The 18285-nt window shown below is 44.6% G+C and overlaps 6 protein-coding genes across 9 annotated transcripts; 4 read left to right on the forward strand and 2 right to left on the reverse strand.

The window, feature by feature from the left end:
• The first annotated feature begins 147 nt into the window (after positions 1–147).
• elk1 (ETS transcription factor ELK1) lies at positions 148–8400 on the forward strand. 3 transcript variants are annotated; one of them, XM_088367493.1, is made up of 11 exons: positions 148–1108; positions 2069–2277; positions 2444–2608; positions 2685–2852; positions 2920–2958; positions 3517–3927; positions 4255–4378; positions 5067–5182; positions 5271–5354; positions 5440–5541; positions 5940–8400. In XM_088367493.1, exons 1-11 carry the CDS (start codon positions 1084–1086, stop codon positions 6036–6038), a joined length of 1542 nt encoding a protein of 513 aa, XP_088223619.1. In that variant the 5' UTR covers positions 148–1083; the 3' UTR covers positions 6039–8400. The 3 variants fall into 3 exon arrangements, with proteins under 3 accessions (XP_088223619.1, XP_088223602.1, XP_088223611.1); XM_088367476.1 differs by having other exon boundaries at positions 149–1108; positions 2920–3036; XM_088367485.1 differs by having other exon boundaries at positions 150–1108; positions 2688–2852; positions 2920–3036.
• Positions 8401–9528: 1128 nt separating this feature from the next.
• On the forward strand, positions 9529–11137 carry LOC148401974 (gamma-crystallin M2-like). Its single transcript, XM_088369057.1, has 3 exons — positions 9529–9671; positions 9748–9990; positions 10812–11137. Exons 1-3 carry the CDS (start codon positions 9663–9665, stop codon positions 11085–11087), a joined length of 528 nt encoding a protein of 175 aa, XP_088225183.1. The 5' UTR covers positions 9529–9662; the 3' UTR covers positions 11088–11137.
• A 186-nt stretch (positions 11138–11323) lies between these two features.
• LOC148401975 (gamma-crystallin M2-like) lies at positions 11324–12552 on the reverse strand. 2 transcript variants are annotated; one of them, XM_088366974.1, is made up of 3 exons: positions 12477–12552; positions 12098–12343; positions 11324–11669 (listed from the first exon to the last, which is right to left on the reverse strand). In XM_088366974.1, exons 1-3 carry the CDS (start codon positions 12483–12485, stop codon positions 11400–11402), a joined length of 525 nt encoding a protein of 174 aa, XP_088223100.1. In that variant the 5' UTR covers positions 12486–12552; the 3' UTR covers positions 11324–11399. The 2 variants fall into 2 exon arrangements, with proteins under 2 accessions (XP_088223100.1, XP_088223090.1); XM_088366964.1 differs by having other exon boundaries at positions 12092–12343.
• A 1487-nt stretch (positions 12553–14039) lies between these two features.
• Positions 14040–14867, reverse strand: LOC148401976 (gamma-crystallin M3-like). The gene is made up of 3 exons (XM_088366939.1): positions 14762–14867; positions 14421–14684; positions 14040–14359 (listed from the first exon to the last, which is right to left on the reverse strand). The coding sequence occupies exons 1-3, from the start codon at positions 14852–14854 to the stop codon at positions 14081–14083; spliced, it is 636 nt and encodes a 211-aa protein (XP_088223065.1). The 5' UTR covers positions 14855–14867; the 3' UTR covers positions 14040–14080.
• A 241-nt stretch (positions 14868–15108) lies between these two features.
• LOC148401977 (gamma-crystallin M3-like) lies at positions 15109–16046 on the forward strand. The gene is made up of 3 exons (XM_088366952.1): positions 15109–15278; positions 15354–15602; positions 15729–16046. The coding sequence occupies exons 1-3, from the start codon at positions 15225–15227 to the stop codon at positions 16002–16004; spliced, it is 579 nt and encodes a 192-aa protein (XP_088223078.1). The 5' UTR covers positions 15109–15224; the 3' UTR covers positions 16005–16046.
• A 410-nt stretch (positions 16047–16456) lies between these two features.
• Positions 16457–17648, forward strand: LOC148401978 (gamma-crystallin M2-like). Its single transcript, XM_088366984.1, has 3 exons — positions 16457–16623; positions 16788–17030; positions 17334–17648. The coding sequence occupies exons 1-3, from the start codon at positions 16615–16617 to the stop codon at positions 17607–17609; spliced, it is 528 nt and encodes a 175-aa protein (XP_088223110.1). The 5' UTR covers positions 16457–16614; the 3' UTR covers positions 17610–17648.
• Positions 17649–18285: the final 637 nt, after the last annotated feature.

Genomic DNA, 18285 nt, shown 5'->3' on the forward strand with positions numbered 1-18285 from the left:
TTTTGCATTTGACCCTTGCAGGAGAACGTTTTGACAACCCTGGAGTTAAGGATCTGAAAAGAAATTGCCAAGAGCAGCATGTTATCAAAATCTCGGAACCGATGGAACGCCAGCAAAACTTTTAGTCTGAAAGTAATAGACGGGAAACCGAAGTTTTTTAACCACGGAACTCAACGCAGGTAAAAACTAGTGAGGTGGAAGCGTTCGTCCAAACCGGAAGTGGGAGAAAAACAAAAACAAATAGGCGATCAAATTTTGGTTTCTTCGTTGATTTACACTCGGAAATTGCACGTGCCGATTTCGCTGACGATTTTTTGACGTTTCAAGGCAGAGCTTTCTGGCTTTCTGGGATGAACTTAGTGGCAGCAGCCCCCGCAGTGGCGTGGCGTCGGCGGGCTGACGTACACCCGAGAGGCGTGGGGTTCTTGAGAGCTGTCACAAGAGCTAAGGCTAACGAGCTAGATGACTTAGCACGATAGGCTAACAAAACAAATACACTCCACTCCAGGGAAATTGAATTTTGCTTGCCCGGACTCTTAAAAAAAAATTAACTCAACTTTCAGTAGACACCGCGAGAACCACCGGGGGCGGACGAGATTTGAAAGTGGGCAGTTTAGCTTAGCACTTAGCAACGCGCAGAAGAAAACAACTCCATCGTCGTCCTCGTAAAACGCACAAGTGGACAGACTCAGCACATTAGACATCTGTCTTTAAGTTTTTAAGTGCGTAGAGGCACTATTCTATTTAGTTTTTTTAGGAGGGGCGGGGGGCTTGTTGTTTATTATCGAGCCTCTTGTTTTGTTTTGGTTTTTAAGTTTCTACATTTGGAGGTTTGGTTGTTAGCATGGAGGCTGCGGATCCCGGCAGTGGCGCCTCGGAGCGGTTACGTAACAGCCGCAAGTCCGCCGACAAGCTGCTGCTCTGACAGCCGCAAACACGGACACGCGTACACACAAACACACACACTTGAGCAAACAAATACGAGAGGGGCGGTGGGAAAGAAGAGGACCAACACAAAACAACATGGAGGATCTGTGAGACGGCTGGTGCACGCGTAACAACGATAAGAGCAATTTGAGCAAGATGGATTCAAACCCGCTCATCAACGGTAAGGCGTGTGCCTGCCTGCGCTTGTGTATGCATGCGTGATAGCGCAACATGTTTGAATTGTATTTCTTTGGGTGCCAAGTATAGTGCACTCACTCATCACTGTTATTGTATTTGTGCGTGTGTGTTGACAAGGCATGATGGGATGTCAGTAATTTCTTCTATGCAAGGAAGCTCTGAACTTCCATCTTTTTCTGGTTGTTGCCTTGGCGACCACTGCTGCTCATTTTTGCCATCGGGACTACATAACAGTACGTCTAGTGCGACCCTTTTGTTTGGCTGACAACTAGTTGAGAAAGTGCTTGACTAGCAATGCAGCACAGCCTGTGTTTTAACTGTACATATCGCCAAGGATCAGGTTAATTTAATTGTGCCAGCCAAAGTAGCAAGCATGATTAAAAGTCAATAAATTATACAGCCCTACATACTAAGACCACAAAGTGCTAATACCACTACATCCGGCAGCACTTTGTCTGTAGAAAAGATCAGCTTTACAGATGCTACGTCCGCTCTGATGGATGTTGTCAGTTGGCGAGGCAGTGCTGTCACAAGTGATAATGAAATGGGGGTGTGTCATCCACCTGAGGAATTCGGAGTGTTGTGGTTTGATGGTGGAGGATGGAAGTTAAGACCAAGGAGCGGTGGTGCCAGAACGTGATGGTCCACTTTAGGCTGACCTGGAATCAGCTCTGTCTTGTCAGTGTGGTTTGCAGCACACAGCAACTGAAGTGCCTTTGAGCAGAGCGGCACGGCTCTGAAGCTCCATGGTTACTGGTTGCCATGGTGATATCTGAGATGATTGACGCGTTTGTTGCATAACGGCTCGGTCATTGACAATAATGCTTATTTGCATGTGTGAGGAGGTTCTGCGTGTCCATGTGTCAGTGCAGTTTGATTACTTTATTGTAATAAATCATCACCCGATCTTGTGAGCATCCTTGTTGAATTTCTGCCATTCCAGCCATGGACCCGTCTATCACACTCTGGCAGTTCCTGCTCCATCTGCTGGACGACCAGCGCCAGCGTCATTTGATTTCATGGACCGGCGAGGACGGAGAGTTCAAGCTGCTAGATGCCGAAGAAGTGGCTCGCCTGTGGGGCCTGCGCAAGAACAAACACAACATGAACTACGACAAACTCAGCCGCGCGCTCAGATACTACTATGACAAGGTCTTACTGCATTCTACTCTAACAAGTGTTGTCACCCTGCTAAAATTAAGACTTTAATAAAAAGCATATTTTCAAGCGAAAAATGCAATCACAGATTTTATACCAAGAGGATATTTGCATGTAATAAAATGAAATGAATACCATATGTTTGTGCATATTTTCCCAGAATATCATCAAGAAGGTGAGCGGACAGAAGTTTGTGTACAGGTTTGTGAGCCAGCCTGATCCGTCCTTGCCGGACGGGACACACAATCCCGAAGACAGCCAAAGACAGGACAACCCGGACGCCAATAGCCAAACAAAAAGCTGCCCGTCCAAGAATGTAGTACAGGTGGGGGCAGACTCGCGGACCCAAAAAGATGCGTCACAAGTGCAAATGATTGATTGATTCATACGTTGATCGTCAGAAGTCATCGCCCGGCAACTCGCAAAAGAGTTCTCGAAACGACTACATGAAGTCGGGCCTGTACTCCACCTTCACCATCCAATCGCTGCAGGCCGCGCCCAACCCTCGACCCGTCAAAGCTGAACTGCTACTAGACCCTGTCCCCAAGCTGGACCGTGCGCCCAAAGAGGTGAGGGAGACCAGCGCAAAAATCCTGGACCGCGCCCTGCTAAATCTCCTCTCCCGCCTCCTCCCAGGTTTCCCCTCCGTCAGTGCTTGCCGATTCGTCTCGCCAGGTGATTGTCACGCATCCTTCACCGTGCCCTACGCCTGTCGTCAGCCCCCAGACTGCCAACACCCCCAGTCATTCACAGGTCAGGGTCATCTCAAGAAGCCGTCTCTGAAAAGACGCAGTAGGACAGCCGTTTTTCTCGGAACGCAACATTTTAGGCTTATTGTGTTATTTTGTATTTTGTTCCATTGAAGACAAACTTATCCAAGAGATTTTGGTCAATTGCTCCAAGTTTGAAGCCAGCACTTTTTTGGGGAAAATTCAGCCCCACACAAAGCTCCTCAACTCACTTCAACATGGTTCCTTTGCACCAAGACCCTACAAGGTGGCGCCAAAGACATACTTAGACAGTACGTTGGCCAGAGTGCAAAATTGGAGAAAAGGACAGTCAATGAGAGAGGGTCGGTTAGAAAAATCAATCAATCAATCAATCAATCAATCAATCAATCAATCAATCAATCAATCAATCTTTGAGTGGCAATTATGTGGAGAAACCTGTGCTTAAATTAGTGCTGGTGTGAATTCAAATATGTGCTGACAAGTTGTCCTGTGTGTCTTCCAGAATCCTCCAGGACCGCCTTTGATCGACCATCCCCACATTTACCTCACCAGTGTCAAGGACCCGTCCTCCCTAACCCCACTCCTTCCATTGGCTCCTGTCGGGGGCTCGGTCAGTTCTGTCCAGCCTCCCCACGCGACTGTGAGCCCCCAAACGCCACCGCAGGATGACAGCGGGGGATTGGCCAATGTTGCTGGCTTGCCTCCCCACCCGACTCCCTCTCAGCCCGTCTTGGTCATCATCAACCCTCCTCCATCGCAGCAACAGCGCGCTGCCATGACGTCCACACCTCCTTCCGTTGGGCCACCCATAACACGCCCGCCCCCACCGCCCGTTGTCATCAAGGAGGAGACCCTGCCGTCAGAGGAGGAGCTTCTGGAGATGGTTGAGCTGGAGGATAAACGGGTGGAAGAGGTAAAAGCGGTTTTGCATAACGAAAGGATCTTGGGCATTTTGATATCAATGGAAAAAAAATTCATTTAATGGCGTTCGCAAGAGAGTTTTAGAATGCAAACCAGTCTGTCATTTTCGGCCCATGAAATAATAATTCAAACCTGTTGCATATGCAAGCATTTTTTTTTGCCACCATATTCTGTGAGCAGCATGGTGCTTTCATTTTGTCAGTACTCTAAGCGAGTAAGTTGTGCTGCAAGCCTTTCGTCAACAAATAATTCCTTTTGATTCTATATTGGATGGTGTCATCGCTATCTGTTTACTCATCTCTTGTCTTGCCTTTCTCAGGTTCCTCACATTTGCGGCACGGGAGACCCTCAGACAACCCTCACCATTGTTGAAGCTTTGCCCGTTCCCAGCACCCAGCCTCGGGAGGGGAGACCAGAGGGAGAAGGAAAAGACACACAATCAGGTAGCGAGCGAGAAAGTTGATGCAGATTCGGGGATTGCCATTTCGTCAGGTATCGGCAACATAACTGGTCATCTGCCTTGAAATTGGAGGTGTGGAACATGATTCACTCTGACTCAATGTCCCCCGCCTCCTCTGGGATTTGAGTGAAATTCTGCTAGAAGTAGAAGCTGTAACTCCTTCTAACGGGGACTCTGCTCAATGTTCCCAGCAGACCTTCACATTATGTTTGGGTCTGCCAGGTTGGACTGGCATATTTCCCCACCACCAGTTGGTGACAGCGTCGCCCCACCCTTCACTAAGACATGCAGCCGCAAGATTGATGACACGACCAAAGTCGAAAATCGAACTGCGGCCGAGGGTATCCTGATGCTAAGTGCACGTATGGAAGCCCTTATGTTTTAACATTGTCTTTGTTATCAACAATCCATGATGAGCACAGAAGTCCAGGAACAAAACCCTACTCAGGTTCTGGTCGGGAGGGACCGTTCGGCCCAATCACACCCTTCCAGGTCTCACTGTCATTGGTTTTCCGAGCACGAGCTTGCATCAACTTCCACAGAAATAATACTAGAAGTAAATATTTATTTCTTTATCGATAATGTGAAAATAAATGCCTCCTTCTTGGAACCATGTCCCTTTTGTGAAAACATGCACTGAAACATCAACACAGATTTGGTATATGTGGTAGGGTCTGCGCCTGCAGTGACATCGTCGATCTCCAGTCCAGACGTCATTCCTCCCAAACCGAAGAAGCCCAGAGGCTTGGAGCTGCCCTCCCTCCCCCCAGGCCTCTCTCTGGATAAGGTGATGACACCGACATCAGTTTAGGTGGCGATGCTACACACACATCCTGCTGGCTCATGAAACCACTTCCTGTTTTTATCTCTGGCAGGTCAATGCCGCCGTTAATAGTTTGCTTGCACCCGGCTCAGCAACCAACACGCTGACGCCCACAGTCATCACCTCGCACGCTCTGGTAAGCCCACGCTCGGCCGGAGTAATGCCGTCAGTGCCCATGTGTCGCACACGCTACTGAACCAACTGACTTGTTTGCCTCCCAGACTCCGGTCCTGTTGACTCCCAGTCCCCTCCCATCCACCATCCACTTTTGGAGTACGCTCAGTCCCATCGCGCCTCGCTCGCCCGCCAAACTCTCCTTCCAGGTAAGTGGCCCTCGCCATTTCCTCTCCTCTCAGGAAAAGGAAACCGCTTAAAAATACAGTGACTCTTGCAATTGGCAGAGGTTATTTTTAGGTTATGGCTGTATTGATAATTTTAACCATGGGTGTTAACCATGAGGCCCACAGGCCTTATGTGGCCTGTCGCATCACTTTATGTGGCTCACTAGAGCAATTAGTGTTGAATTCATGTGCCTTGCTTTGTTCTACTTTGCAAATTGCTAAATTTCTTCACTTTAACTGGCATTTTTTTCCCCAACAGATCCCGACTTAACATAATTGTATTTTCCGCCAGTGGTCTGAGTTCTGCATTAGGTTTTGTAAATGGCCTAGTTTGTCAAATGCAGTTGGTGATCTGACTGTAAATGGCTTGTCTCTTCCAGTTCCCGACAAACGGCAGTAACCAAATCCACATCCCGGCGCTGAGTGTAGACGGTCTCTCCACCCCTGTGGTTCTGTCACCCGGTCCCCAGAAGCCCTGAACGTTGCATTTGCGCGTCAGAAGGCTGCTGTGTTATTTGCGCCACTTGCCAAGATGGTGGCATCACCGTCGCCGTACCTTCTCCAGTTGGAGTGACCCACAGGAAGATGCATCAGATTTTTCCTGTTTACAAAGAAGAGGAAAATATTTTTTGCCCCCAAAGAGCTAAAGCTCTGCCTTCTCATTAATATTTATGAGGATGAGGCTTCCTTTTTTTCCTATTTATTCCCTGCTGGCTGACATTGTCTTTTACCAACAATGGATGCTCATGTCTTCAGTCTGATTATCATTCTTTTTGGGGTGAGTTTTTGTTTCAGGCTATGCCTTACTGGACAGCATGATAAAGATGATGAACATGGCCCATGGTTCATTGTCCAGAGATTTTTTTTTGTTTTGGGTGCACCCGCAGACCTTCCTCGGTGCTGCCGGGTCTCGTCAGGATACTATTCCTGGCTCCATTCCATCTGCGGGCTTTTTGAGCACCCTCTACTGGAGGATAGTTGCCACTGCACCTTCTTAAAGCCCCAATTTGATGCACAATGACAATGTCTGTGATGACCTTGAACATATCACAGAGGACAGAAGAACATTAAGCAGTTGTTGTTTGTTTTTACGTTCCTATGTTATCCATGGGAACCCGACATTGACTGTTGTTTACACACACAGCTGGACTATTTTGGACGCTGAGTGACACAGTGACTGTTTTTTCGGCCTTTTGGGCAAATGGGTCAGTAAATGAAAAACCCATGGGTGCCGAGCATTGATCCCTGAGGCCTCTCTACATGTGATGATGATGATTGGATGTAAAAGATGGAAATCCTCTAAATCACGGGTGGCCTACATATGACCATTCCGTAGTTGAATCAGACCCATCAAGCATTTACATTATCAGGAGTCCTGCAATATTTGTTGCATTAATTTATCTGCATTTTCTCCCAAAGTTAGCGATTTAAAATATATTTATTATTTTTTTTATCCATTTATCTCATTGAATAATGTAATATATTTTTTTAATCATAAAAGAAATTCAATTCAAATAATTGGCCTATTAATTAGAATTTATGGAATTTACAATTAAAAAATGCAGCATTTTCTGCTAAAATAAACTATTTTACATTCAATGCAAAATATCGGCACAAACAAACAATAATGCTTTATTAAATAATTGGTTAATTTTAATCAAGTCCAATGTAAATTATACAATTAGGAACAAAGAAAATTACTTTCTCTTTTAGTTTAGTCATCTGGGTTCATTTTAAAAATCAAATGCAAAAGTTTGCTCACCCTTGCTTGAAAGCTCGTGCATCCTCGTCGCAAAAATGAAGCTGCCAAAGATGTCCAATTAGAGCCAAATGCAGTTTACTCCTGGGTTAGAAAAACGCCGTCTGTGAGACGGTACCGTTTCCCAGTCTCCTGAACGCAGCACTAAGCCATCGCGTTCGACTGTTCTATTTTTCTAGCAGAGAGAGCCGCTGCTTTATTTTGTCTATTGAAGAGAACAAGAATGCCCCAAAAAAGCCTTAAAGACGTTGCCAGTGACGCAGATGTGATGTTTTTTTTCCCTCTTTCTCTCTCTCTAGTGGGCATGGCCTACACTAAGCCATTCATGACAGAACATTTTGGATGAACTTTTCCTTTCACCAGCAGAACAAGAAGAATGTTTTTATATTGATGACGTCACTTGGGAGCCTCTGCAAGATTGGCTGTTTAGGTCTCAATACAGCTGTAAGGAGTGGCGCTACACTTAAAGGGAGTTATAGCCCTGTCAGAAATCTGTGTAGCCCCAGTTAAGCCCCTTCAGCATTTTTTTTTTGTACTGTAAAATATATTAATCAATTATTTTCTCAGCCACCTCTGTCCTGGTCAAGAACCATGTAAGTCCCAGGAGAAAAAAAAAATCCTGGAGCTGTCTTTGATGATTGGTGGAGGTGCTTTTAGAATAAGAGCTTTCCTCCAGTCTTCTCTTTTGTTTGCTAAGATAAACGTAGCATAGCTACGATGAGGTGGGGGGGTTGTTGTAGAACAGTATATAAATGTGTCAAATCCTCTTTGGCCCCGCTCTTCCTTTCTAGCCATAGGCTGAGGAGTTTAGTGATGTCAAAGAGGGGCAGGGAAGAGGGAATTTATTTTTCTGATACGTATTCATATTTACTGGAAATATAAAGAAGACAAATTATTTTTTATGGGTCGTATTTTTCCCCCCCTTATGTTTGTTAATTTACAGATGTCTGTTTTTCTATGACATGTACAGTACTGTATTATATGCATACACACACACACGCACACACACACACACACACACACACACACATACAATGCAAATTTATGGGGTGAAGTGTAATTAAAGTGTCCCATTCAAACTGCTTAGACTTCTGTTGTATGATTTTTGTTCTTGCAAATTTAGCACAAACACAGTTGTAGTTTCTAAAGCTTAAACTTTATGTGGGGGTGGGAGTGTAAAGTTTCTACAGCAGCCGGTTCAAGCCGAAATGTATTCGTCGATAAGCCAGTTTCAAGCCCAACAGCCGTTTGGGTAAATCCATAAATTTTCCTCGATTGTCACAAACGCCCTTGTCATTACTATTCGTAGAATGGCCTGTCGAAAAGATAGCAGGAAATGTCTACTGATATACTTTTGTTTATTGTCTTAGATTTAACGTTACTAATAATCTCAGATTTATAAGAGTACTGGTAACATTTTAAATTCTACAACAATTAGTTTTATTATGTAACGAAGTCAAAAGGGTAAGTGCAGAGAGAGAGAAAGAGAGCTCTAAGTATAGTGAAACACTATTGGCCACAAGGAGGCGTCATTTCATCAATATTGGCCATTACTAATGACGTTCACCCTTGACCCTTGACATGGGTGTCAAAGACAAGAACTGGGGATCGTATCTGATCCGCCAGATCATTTTGTGTGGCCAGTGAAAGCAAATCATGTCTGTCAACTTCACTAAAATCTGGACCAAAATATTTATGTTTTAAATATCTTTTATTTATTTAAGAGGAGCTTGGGTTGTGTATCAATTTAAAGCGCCATTGCCTTCCTTCCTTCCTTCCTTGAGTTTTTCTTTCTCTTCTCTCTTGCTCTCCTATTTGAATTTTTGCGTGTGGTTTATGCCCGAACTATTTCAGTATCTTTGCGTGAATGAAAGATAATTGCAAGAGGAGTTGTACTTCTGTAAAGTAGCTCTTCTCTGTAGCCATGTTTTAGAGGCAAAGTGTCGAAACAATCTTTTTTCATTATTGTCCTGAGCTATAATTATAATAAAGTCATATTTTGTATATACTATTAATCAATCAAAGTGATTTATGGCCACAACCTAGCTCGCACCATTTGGGGTGTATATGAGTGAAAAGGCCACACATAAAGGCTGCTGCTGTTTTGCTGATACCAGGTACAGTGAGCCCTGCACTGTTTTTATCAATAGTGATGAACATGTCAGAAGCGGACAACAATAAGTGGCCATCACACCAGCGCCACCATACATAACCAGATTTGAGCTCGTAAAAACCCATTTGGATGACAATACTTTATGCTGTGCCATCACACTGCTACTTAATATAAAAGGACGTCGCAACCTCGAATGCCCATTGAGCATTAGTTGGGCCCACAGAGAGAACAATGGGAAAGGTAAGTTGGGTTTGTTAGCTTGCAAAAAGTAGATAACACATGGAGCCCGTGAGCATGTCCGACCGTGTGTCTGCAGATCATTTTCTACGAGGACCGAAATTTTCAAGGTCGGCACCACGAGTGCGTGAGCGACTGCGCCGACTTGCATCCCTACTTCAACCGCTGCAACTCAATCCGGGTGGAGAGCGGCTGCTTTATGGTGTATGAAAGGCCCCAGTACCTGGGCCACCAGTTTTTCCTGCGCAGGGGAGAGTATTCGGACAACCAGCGCATGATAGGCATCAATGACTGCATCCGTTCCTGTCGCATGATTCCGTTGGTAAGTTTGTTGCAAATTTATGGCACTGAAAACCTAATGTGGCATCGGAGACATGTTATGCTTGTTCTTTCTTTAGACAATTTAAGCCAAGGCTCTTTTTTTTTTTTTGCAAAGCATCATGGATTGTATTCATTTTACTACTAGGCCATTGGCAAGTGCAAAGAAATAACTTTTTGTCTCAAGTACGAAGCGATTCATACTCTAATGTAGTGGTGCAATGATTAATCGATTAACAACTAACCGATTATTGAATAATTGATGATTAATTAATTGTTTAAAAAATACCTTGTTTAATTTAAAATTGTCCTAATACTTGGAATTTCAGACTCCAAAGAGTATTTTTTTTCAGAGTTTTGCAGTCCTTTAAAGCGGACTGATAATCTGCTGATAAAAACAAATGATGATCGACATTCTTGCCTGTTGTTTGGCATGTTATGGACTAATTATTACGCTGATCAATACATTTTCTTTTTTTAACTTTCAAACTTTGTAGTCAGGTTTGAAGATGTTTGGGGGCGCTGAAGTCTGTAAATGCGCCCATCACAAGTTGACAAAATTAACTCTCGTTTTTAAAAATGGTCACTTAAAATCTTGCTCGTGCACCAACTTACAAGATTTTGGTAAGATGAGCCTTTGATTAGACAATTTTCTTGCCTTGACTTGTGAGCAATGACTTGATTTACAATTGTGCTTCAGACATTTCACTGCTCCAGTGAAGTGAAAACAAAACGGGAGCAACTAAACTAGCTTTTCTGACAAGTATTCATCTTTTGCACTGACTCTCTCTTGACTTGAATCCATACACTGTGTGTGTTCCGCAGCACCGAGGCTCCTACAAAATCCGATTGTACGAGCGCCCGGATATGAGCGGTCAAATGCAGGAGGTGAGCGACGACTGCCCCAACGTCCAGGACCGCCTGCGTATGTCTGACGTGAATTCGTGCAACGTGGTCGACGGCCAATGGCTGCTGTACGACCAGCCCAACTATAGAGGTCGGCCCTTCTACCTGAGGCCCGGGGAGTACCGGCGGTTCAGCGACTGGGGAGGCGCCAGCCCCAGGATCGGCTCCCTCAGGCGGATCACTGACTCCATCTAGGACCTCCTTCCTTTTCCCCTGTTCTCAATAAACATGCTTGGCTTAACTCACTCTTGTTTGATTTTGCTTCCTTTTCAGTGTGTTTGTTGCCACCTACAATATACAGTGGTGCATTGTGATTCAAATGATCCACTTTATGAACTTTTCAAGATACAAGCCATGGTTCTTAAAAGCAGACTCGCACCATTTATTTACTGGTTTCTGTTTTTGAGAACTCTGATCACACTTAGCAAAAGTACAGTCACAGAGTATTTTTATTTGAGCATTTATTGACAGTCATCTATTTCAACAATATGCACAAAGGCCCTTCTCCTACAGGCTGATCCGCTTGATGGAACCCACCCTCGGACTTGAGCTGCCCCATTCGTTGAAGTTCATGTATTTCCCAGGGCGCATCAGATACTGCCGCCCCCTGTAGTGCGGGTGCTCGAAGAGGAGCCAGTGGCTTTCGATATTGTGGCAGGAGTGGATATTGTCATGGTGGAAGCGTTCGTACAGCGAAGGGCAGTCGTCCATGAGTTCCATGGCTTGACCCTTGAACTCGGGGCGCTCATAGATGACAAGTCTGTGTGAACCTTGAAGCTGAGGAAACCATAAGATGATCCATTAGTCGTCATCGGAACGTAGTGGTGATGGCGATATAGTACAGTGTTCGGCATTTCAACATTTATTAGATATCCTACTATTGTTTTTGTACTAGTACGTTCTTTGTCATCGTCATTATTAATAATAAAACAACCACACTAGTAGGGCAACTACATCCTACCAATAATGTTTTTTCTACTAAAACAACTTGGTGTTACTAGTAATACAAAACTGTGCACTAGTTCATATCTGTGTCGCTAATACAACTAAAGCACAAGTGTTAATTAGCAACATTTTATAATTGTTTTCGTACATTCTTGTACATGGACCTCAAGGGACAAAGAGCGCACAAGTACATGGACAATCCAGAGCACTGTAGGATATACAATAAATGTTTAGATGGATTGATTTCTGCTGACATTTACTTTCGTAGGTATCACGTGGCAGGATCTCACGCAATCGTTGAATCCCATCCATCGTTGATAGTCTGAATAATCGCCTTTCCTCAGGAAGTACTGATAACCTGAAAAGTTGGGTTTCTCATACACCATCCATTCACCGCTTTCCACCCTGATGGAGTTGCAGCGACTGAAGTGCGAGTGCAGGTCAGGACATTCGCTGCTGCACTCGTAGGAGCGGCCCTGGAAATTGCGATCCTCGTAAAATGTGATCTAGATGTAGACGGCGCGAGAAGAGTTAAGCAATATCCAGAACCTGGTTTCAGATGGGATCAGACAGCGTTGCATTGAATGTGACCGGGAAATAACCCGAAGAGACAAATTGCAAAAACAAGTATAGCCTCACCTTGCCCATTGTGTCACTGACCCGGTCGGACTACAACTGCTGCTTCTGGCCCTTTATAACCCACCGGTGACCCGTGTCATTGGGGCTGGCAACAATGAGTGGGCCGGTCAGCACTTTCTCGCCAACAATACATATTTTTGTACTTTCTGTGCCTGGATAGCTTTTTGTTTTGCCTTTGCCGAAGCCCTTTACATCATGGGTGTCAAACACAAGGCCCGGGGGGCCAGGTACATCATTGTAAGTGGCCCACAAAGACGGATGGATGTTTGAAAATGAATGCATGTGCACAGATTGACAGCTACGTAGTACTGAATTATGGAGCTAAACTATTAAATTGTTTTTCACCATTTTTTTTAAGGTTTTCTGCTTTTCATTGGGGGCTTAGATGGTACCCAATGGCACTTTTTTTCTTTTTTTTTTAGCTAGGAAGCTATGGCTACACCCCATAAATACAGCGTCTCTGGATGTCACAATTTACAGAACAGCTTGGTGTTGGTATTTAAATTGCCCAGTTAATAAGTGACAACACAGACGATGGGTGTTTCATAAGTCAGTTTGGCTATAATTATTTATCCTTATTGTAAGATGGCAAGTTTGGTAGCTGGGTAAAAAAATATTTGTTTACTCTATGATGGCACAATGATGTTGCACATATTTTTAAATGAAACACATTTATGCATATTTCACATCATTATTGTATTATTTCACTTTTTAGGCTAATGCAATCCATTAATAATTAGTAATACAGACATTTTTATATACTATGGGATATAAAAAGTCTACATACCCCATTTTGTATCAAATTCAAATTATATCATTGTTTTTTTGCATAAAAATTACAATTTTTGCTTCTTAAAGAAATTTGCCTTTGTGCTCCTAACATTACACTTTAAAATACTGTATCTGAATTATTATTTTTTATTTTTATTATTGGAACATTGCAACCTTTTTTCTCAAAAAGGCAATTTTCTCATTCTTATGCCCCCCCCCTCAAAATGAAATCTCTGAACCCAAGATCTTGGAAAACTCTTGTTAATGAAGACTACCTATGCCAATGTTTCCTTCCTTTCCTTCAACCGTTTCAGATTTAGAGCGTCAGCGCAACATTGCTATTTTTTTCTACGCTATTCATGACTCTGCTTTTGTTTGCCCTCACTGTGACAATCACTCTGAGCTCGGCTTCACGAGAACAAAAGCGCGCCTCCCAAAGTGATGATGCTGTGTTTTTCATGGAGAGCCAAAAACAAGAGGTGGTATTTGTTTGTTTTCAAAATCAGCTTTAAGTCCGTGTATGTACTATCATGAATATCAGCAAATTTTATTTTCTGTAGCACTGCAGAATATTCAATTCCAAAACATTGCGTTGCCCAGTGATGACATGAAACTTTATGATTTCCGAGGAAGCTGTTTCACTGGACCATTTTCCATCTGGATTTATAATCTGTAACTTTTTTGTATTTGGAATTTGGACTTTTGAAAACCAAAGACTGACTATATGTGAATAAACTATGCGGTCATATGATTATTTAATGCCACACAATGAATGCACAGGTCACTTTCAAAGACTTTATGATTTTTTTATTCTAATTCAACACGAATGGCAATCAGCACACATCCATGATGCGTCGAATGGAGCTGATTCTCATAACGTTGCTCAGGCCGCTCTCCCGCAGGCTCTTGTGCTCTCCGGGTTTCACGTAGATCATACGTCCTCGGAAGTTGGGCTGCTCAAACAGCAGCCAGTGGCCCTCCAGCACGTTGCAGGATTGGCAGTCGGACATGTACAGGCGGTCCTGCAGCGACTCGCAGTCCTCCAGCAGCTCCTGCATCTGGCCCCCGAAATTCTCCAGCTCGTAGATCTTCACTTTAAACTGTCCCCTGTGCTGTTGGACAGAGAACAGATATGACCGCTCAGAACCTCGCACCCCGGGAGTAAATTCTTACCATGGGAACCAGACGACAAGAGCGAACGGTGTCCATCACCACCGTCCCGATGCCAGTCATGCTTCCGACGCGCATCAGGTCGGGGTACTCGCCCCTCTTCAGGAAAACCTGGTTCCCGATGAAGTTGGAGCGATCGTACAGGACGAAGCATCCGTTCTCCACCCGGCAAGAGCTGCAGCGGCTCAGGTGCAGGTGGATGTCGGAGCAGTCGCTGCTGCACTCATAAGAGCGACCCTGGAAGTTCTTTTCCTCGAATAAAACAATCTGCGTGGAAGACACAAAGCACCAAAGGTGAAACGTTTTACCATCACAACACGTAACAACGACGGGACGGCTGTTACCCTGCCCATGGTGACGCTTGTAGTTGTTGCATCCATGCCAACAAGCCCCCCTTTTATAGTGACAACCTTGGGCACCTTTGTGTGAAACCTCATGACTCATCCAAAGTGCAGTTGGTGCACATTCTTTTGTTATTGTACGCCGGCTGCATTTTGGAGAGGGAATGCAAGCTCATCACAGAAGCTCCGCGTTCCTCAGATGACCTCTCACTAACTGTACAGCGGATCCTCTATGGAGGAGTTTCCAGCCGGTTTGAGGCCTTTTGTGTCAGGCCACCACATTGATCTCGATAGTTGAGTTTTGCAGCATTAAACATCCGATTGTAACAAAAGCCGCATTCTGACTTACAGTACAGTGATGGCTGTCACCCTATAGTGAGTGATACAACCCGCCACACAATTTAGAGTGATGACATCAGGGCTTTAGCATTAGGCCTGCGAGATGTATAAATAGGCACTGGGGTGGATGCCCAAAGTGTACATCTGCAGTTATCTCACAAATACCATGACCATGGGAAGGGTAAGTGAGAAACGGTGATAGACAAATCGCAATGCAAAGAAAGCAATTGATCTTATTGACAAATGTCTTTGACAGATCATCTTCTATGAGGACCGCAACTTCCAGGGTCGCTCCTACGAGACCAGCAGCGACTGCTCGGAGCTGACCACCTACCTGAGCAGGTGCAACTCCTGCCGGGTGGAGAGTGGCCTCTTCATGGTCTATGAGAAGCCCAACTTCAAGGGTCACCAGGTGCTGGTCAGAAGGGGCGAATATCCAGACAGCCAGCGTCTGATGGGAATCAGTATGAGTGACTGCATCAGATCCTCGCGTATGATCCCTCTGGTAGGTGTATGTACTATGTATACTTTCAAGACAACGCTTGCTGGAAAGATCGATCGATCGATCAATCGATCAATCAATCAATCAATCAATCAATCAATCAATCAATCGCTCCAACTCGTCCCACAGCATAGAGGACAATTCCGAGTGAGGATCTACGAGAAGGAGAACTTTGGAGGCCAGATGCACGAGCTGACCGACGACTGCGACAACGTGGACCGTCTGCGCATGTCCGACTGCCAGTCCTGCAACGTGATGGAGGGCCACTGGCTGATGTTCGAGCAGCCCAACTTCCGAGGAAGGATGCTGTACCTGAAGCCCGGCGAGCACCGCAACCTCCGCGAGCTGGGAGCCAGCAACATTATCCGACTGAGCTCCATCCGCCGCATCACGGACACCTGTTAGTTGCTTCTGTCGTTCATTGAATAAAGCAAGCTGAAATTTCAATCTTTGAAATCAGGTTCTCATTTTAGCCTAATGCAGCATAGTTCTGAAGTATATAGTCTGAATATAGGTCTCTCCTTGCTTTAGTGGTTCTGGAACATTGGCCTCACTGTCAGAGGCTACAATTAAAAAAAATATCTTTGATTTCAGCACTTCTGTTCTGGATGTACAGTATGTTGCGTTTGGACATATTTTTTCATTGTTTTCAGTTCACTCCATTTTGGCTGGCCCAAAGCAACTCTCAGCACTCTCAAGCGATGTTTGAGGCAAGTTTGCAACTTCTAGTTTGTTTTTGTTCTGCCCCATTCACGGCCAGTTATCATGTGCCCGCACAGTAAACAAAAGGTTTTTTGCCACCCACCCATCAAGGGCTACCACCGCCCAGCACACATTTGATAGCAGCTCATTATCACAGAGGAACAAAAGCCGATCAAACACCACCGGGTCATTTTGCTGATATGTAAATCCACCTCATCTGGGTATCAAAGGCTCGCCTCACTCTGCACATTTCGTTTATCGATAAATACTTTGACGGGGCTTCAGCAAGCACCGAGCATCGCTGAGCATCACCATGGGGAAGGTGAGATGATCGGAGCACATGTATGACTGGAAGCCATTTGAGCATTTACTTGATATCCCGCTAATTGTACTCAATTCAGCGCACTAGTAGGATGTCATGGCAATGCTTCAAGAGCTTGTTTGTTTCCTGACTCCAAGAGACTCACAACCGTCTCTTTGCCAAAGATCACCTTCTACGAGGAGAAGAAATTCCTGGGCCGCTGCTACAACTGCAGCAGCGACTGCGCAGACCTGCACTCCTATTTCTCCCGCTGCAGTTCCATCCGGGTGGAAAGTGGCGTGTGGGTGATCTACGAGAAGCCCAACTACAAGGGCTTCCAGTACATCCTCTACCCGGGCGAGTATGCCGACAACCAGCAGTGGATGGCCTTCAGCGACAACGTTAAATCCTGCCGCACCATCAAAAATGTAGGAGTCACAAGCTCACTTGATCAAAAAGAACTTTATTTCGACCAGCAATTATCAAGGTCAATGACCTGATAACTTCATTCGCTGGGCTGGCAGTAAATTTGTTTAACTCTTGAAATAATATGAAAAACAAAATAGAAGTCATACATTAGACCCACGGTTCCAACTTTACATCACTTCTGCTGAGGATGTGCTCATGTTTTTTTCTCCTCTTCCAGCTGGCTGAAAAGGTTTTAGTAACAGTGCTGTATGCATGTTGAGCGACACAACTACCGAGGGAATTATTCTTTCCTGTGCTCTCAGGTTTATGGCAACGCCTGGAAGCTGAGGCTCTACGAGAGGCCAAACTTTGGCGGCCAGATGGTGGAATGCACCGACGACTGTCCCTCGCTGTATGACACCTACAAGGTGCGCGAGGCCTACTCTTGCGTGGTGAGCGACGGCGCCTGGGTGTTCTACGACCTCCCTAACTACAGGGGTCATCAGTACCTCCTGGAGCAGGGCGAGTATCGGCAGCACGACGACTGGGCCGCTTCCTCTCCCGGCATCGGCTCCTTCCGCAGGGTCACAGAATTTTAGTCTCCTTTCCCAAAGCATCAATAAATGATCATCAGCTGACTTAGACTTTGCTTATTTTTGGGTCTTTTGGGTGGCTCACATCCACGACATTTATATTACATTAGACAATCTTATACAGTGTTTGTGCAGCATCACTAGATAATGATATTTGCATAGCATTCAACTCTCAATATTCCTGGTAACCTATTAATTTTTCCTCTACGATTTATATGTGTTATGCTATGTTTATCTGAAGGAAAGACCCTCCCCCCAAAATGAAAAACTTACTATCAAGATGATCCAGTACAGTAACTAACCAATGAGTGTGATGCGTACATCTTGGTTTGAAACCATAGTTTGAAACCCTAACCTTAGTTTGAAACACTAGTTTAAAACCCTAACCCCAGTTTGAAACTCTAGTTTGAACCTCCAACCAACCCTGTTTTGATCATTGAGAAAAGTTTGCTTTTAGTTGGATACTTTATTGTGGATAGTTTATGTACACAAATTATAAATGAATCATTATTAAAGTACCGCTTTTATTTTCCTGTATTTAGTCTTTAAACTGTGCACACGTTAGGGTGATTGTACATGAAATAATGTACACCTTTTTAAGAATCAAACTCTCGATCTGGGTAATACAGTACACATCCACTCCACACCAGTAGGTGGCTGTAACGCACCAAAAGCTTATTTT

Source organism: Syngnathus floridae, chromosome 2 (assembly GCF_059516105.1).
Source record: "Syngnathus floridae isolate MCC-2025c chromosome 2, RoL_Sflo_1.0, whole genome shotgun sequence".
NCBI classification, from domain to species: domain Eukaryota; kingdom Metazoa; phylum Chordata; class Actinopteri; order Syngnathiformes; family Syngnathidae; genus Syngnathus; species Syngnathus floridae.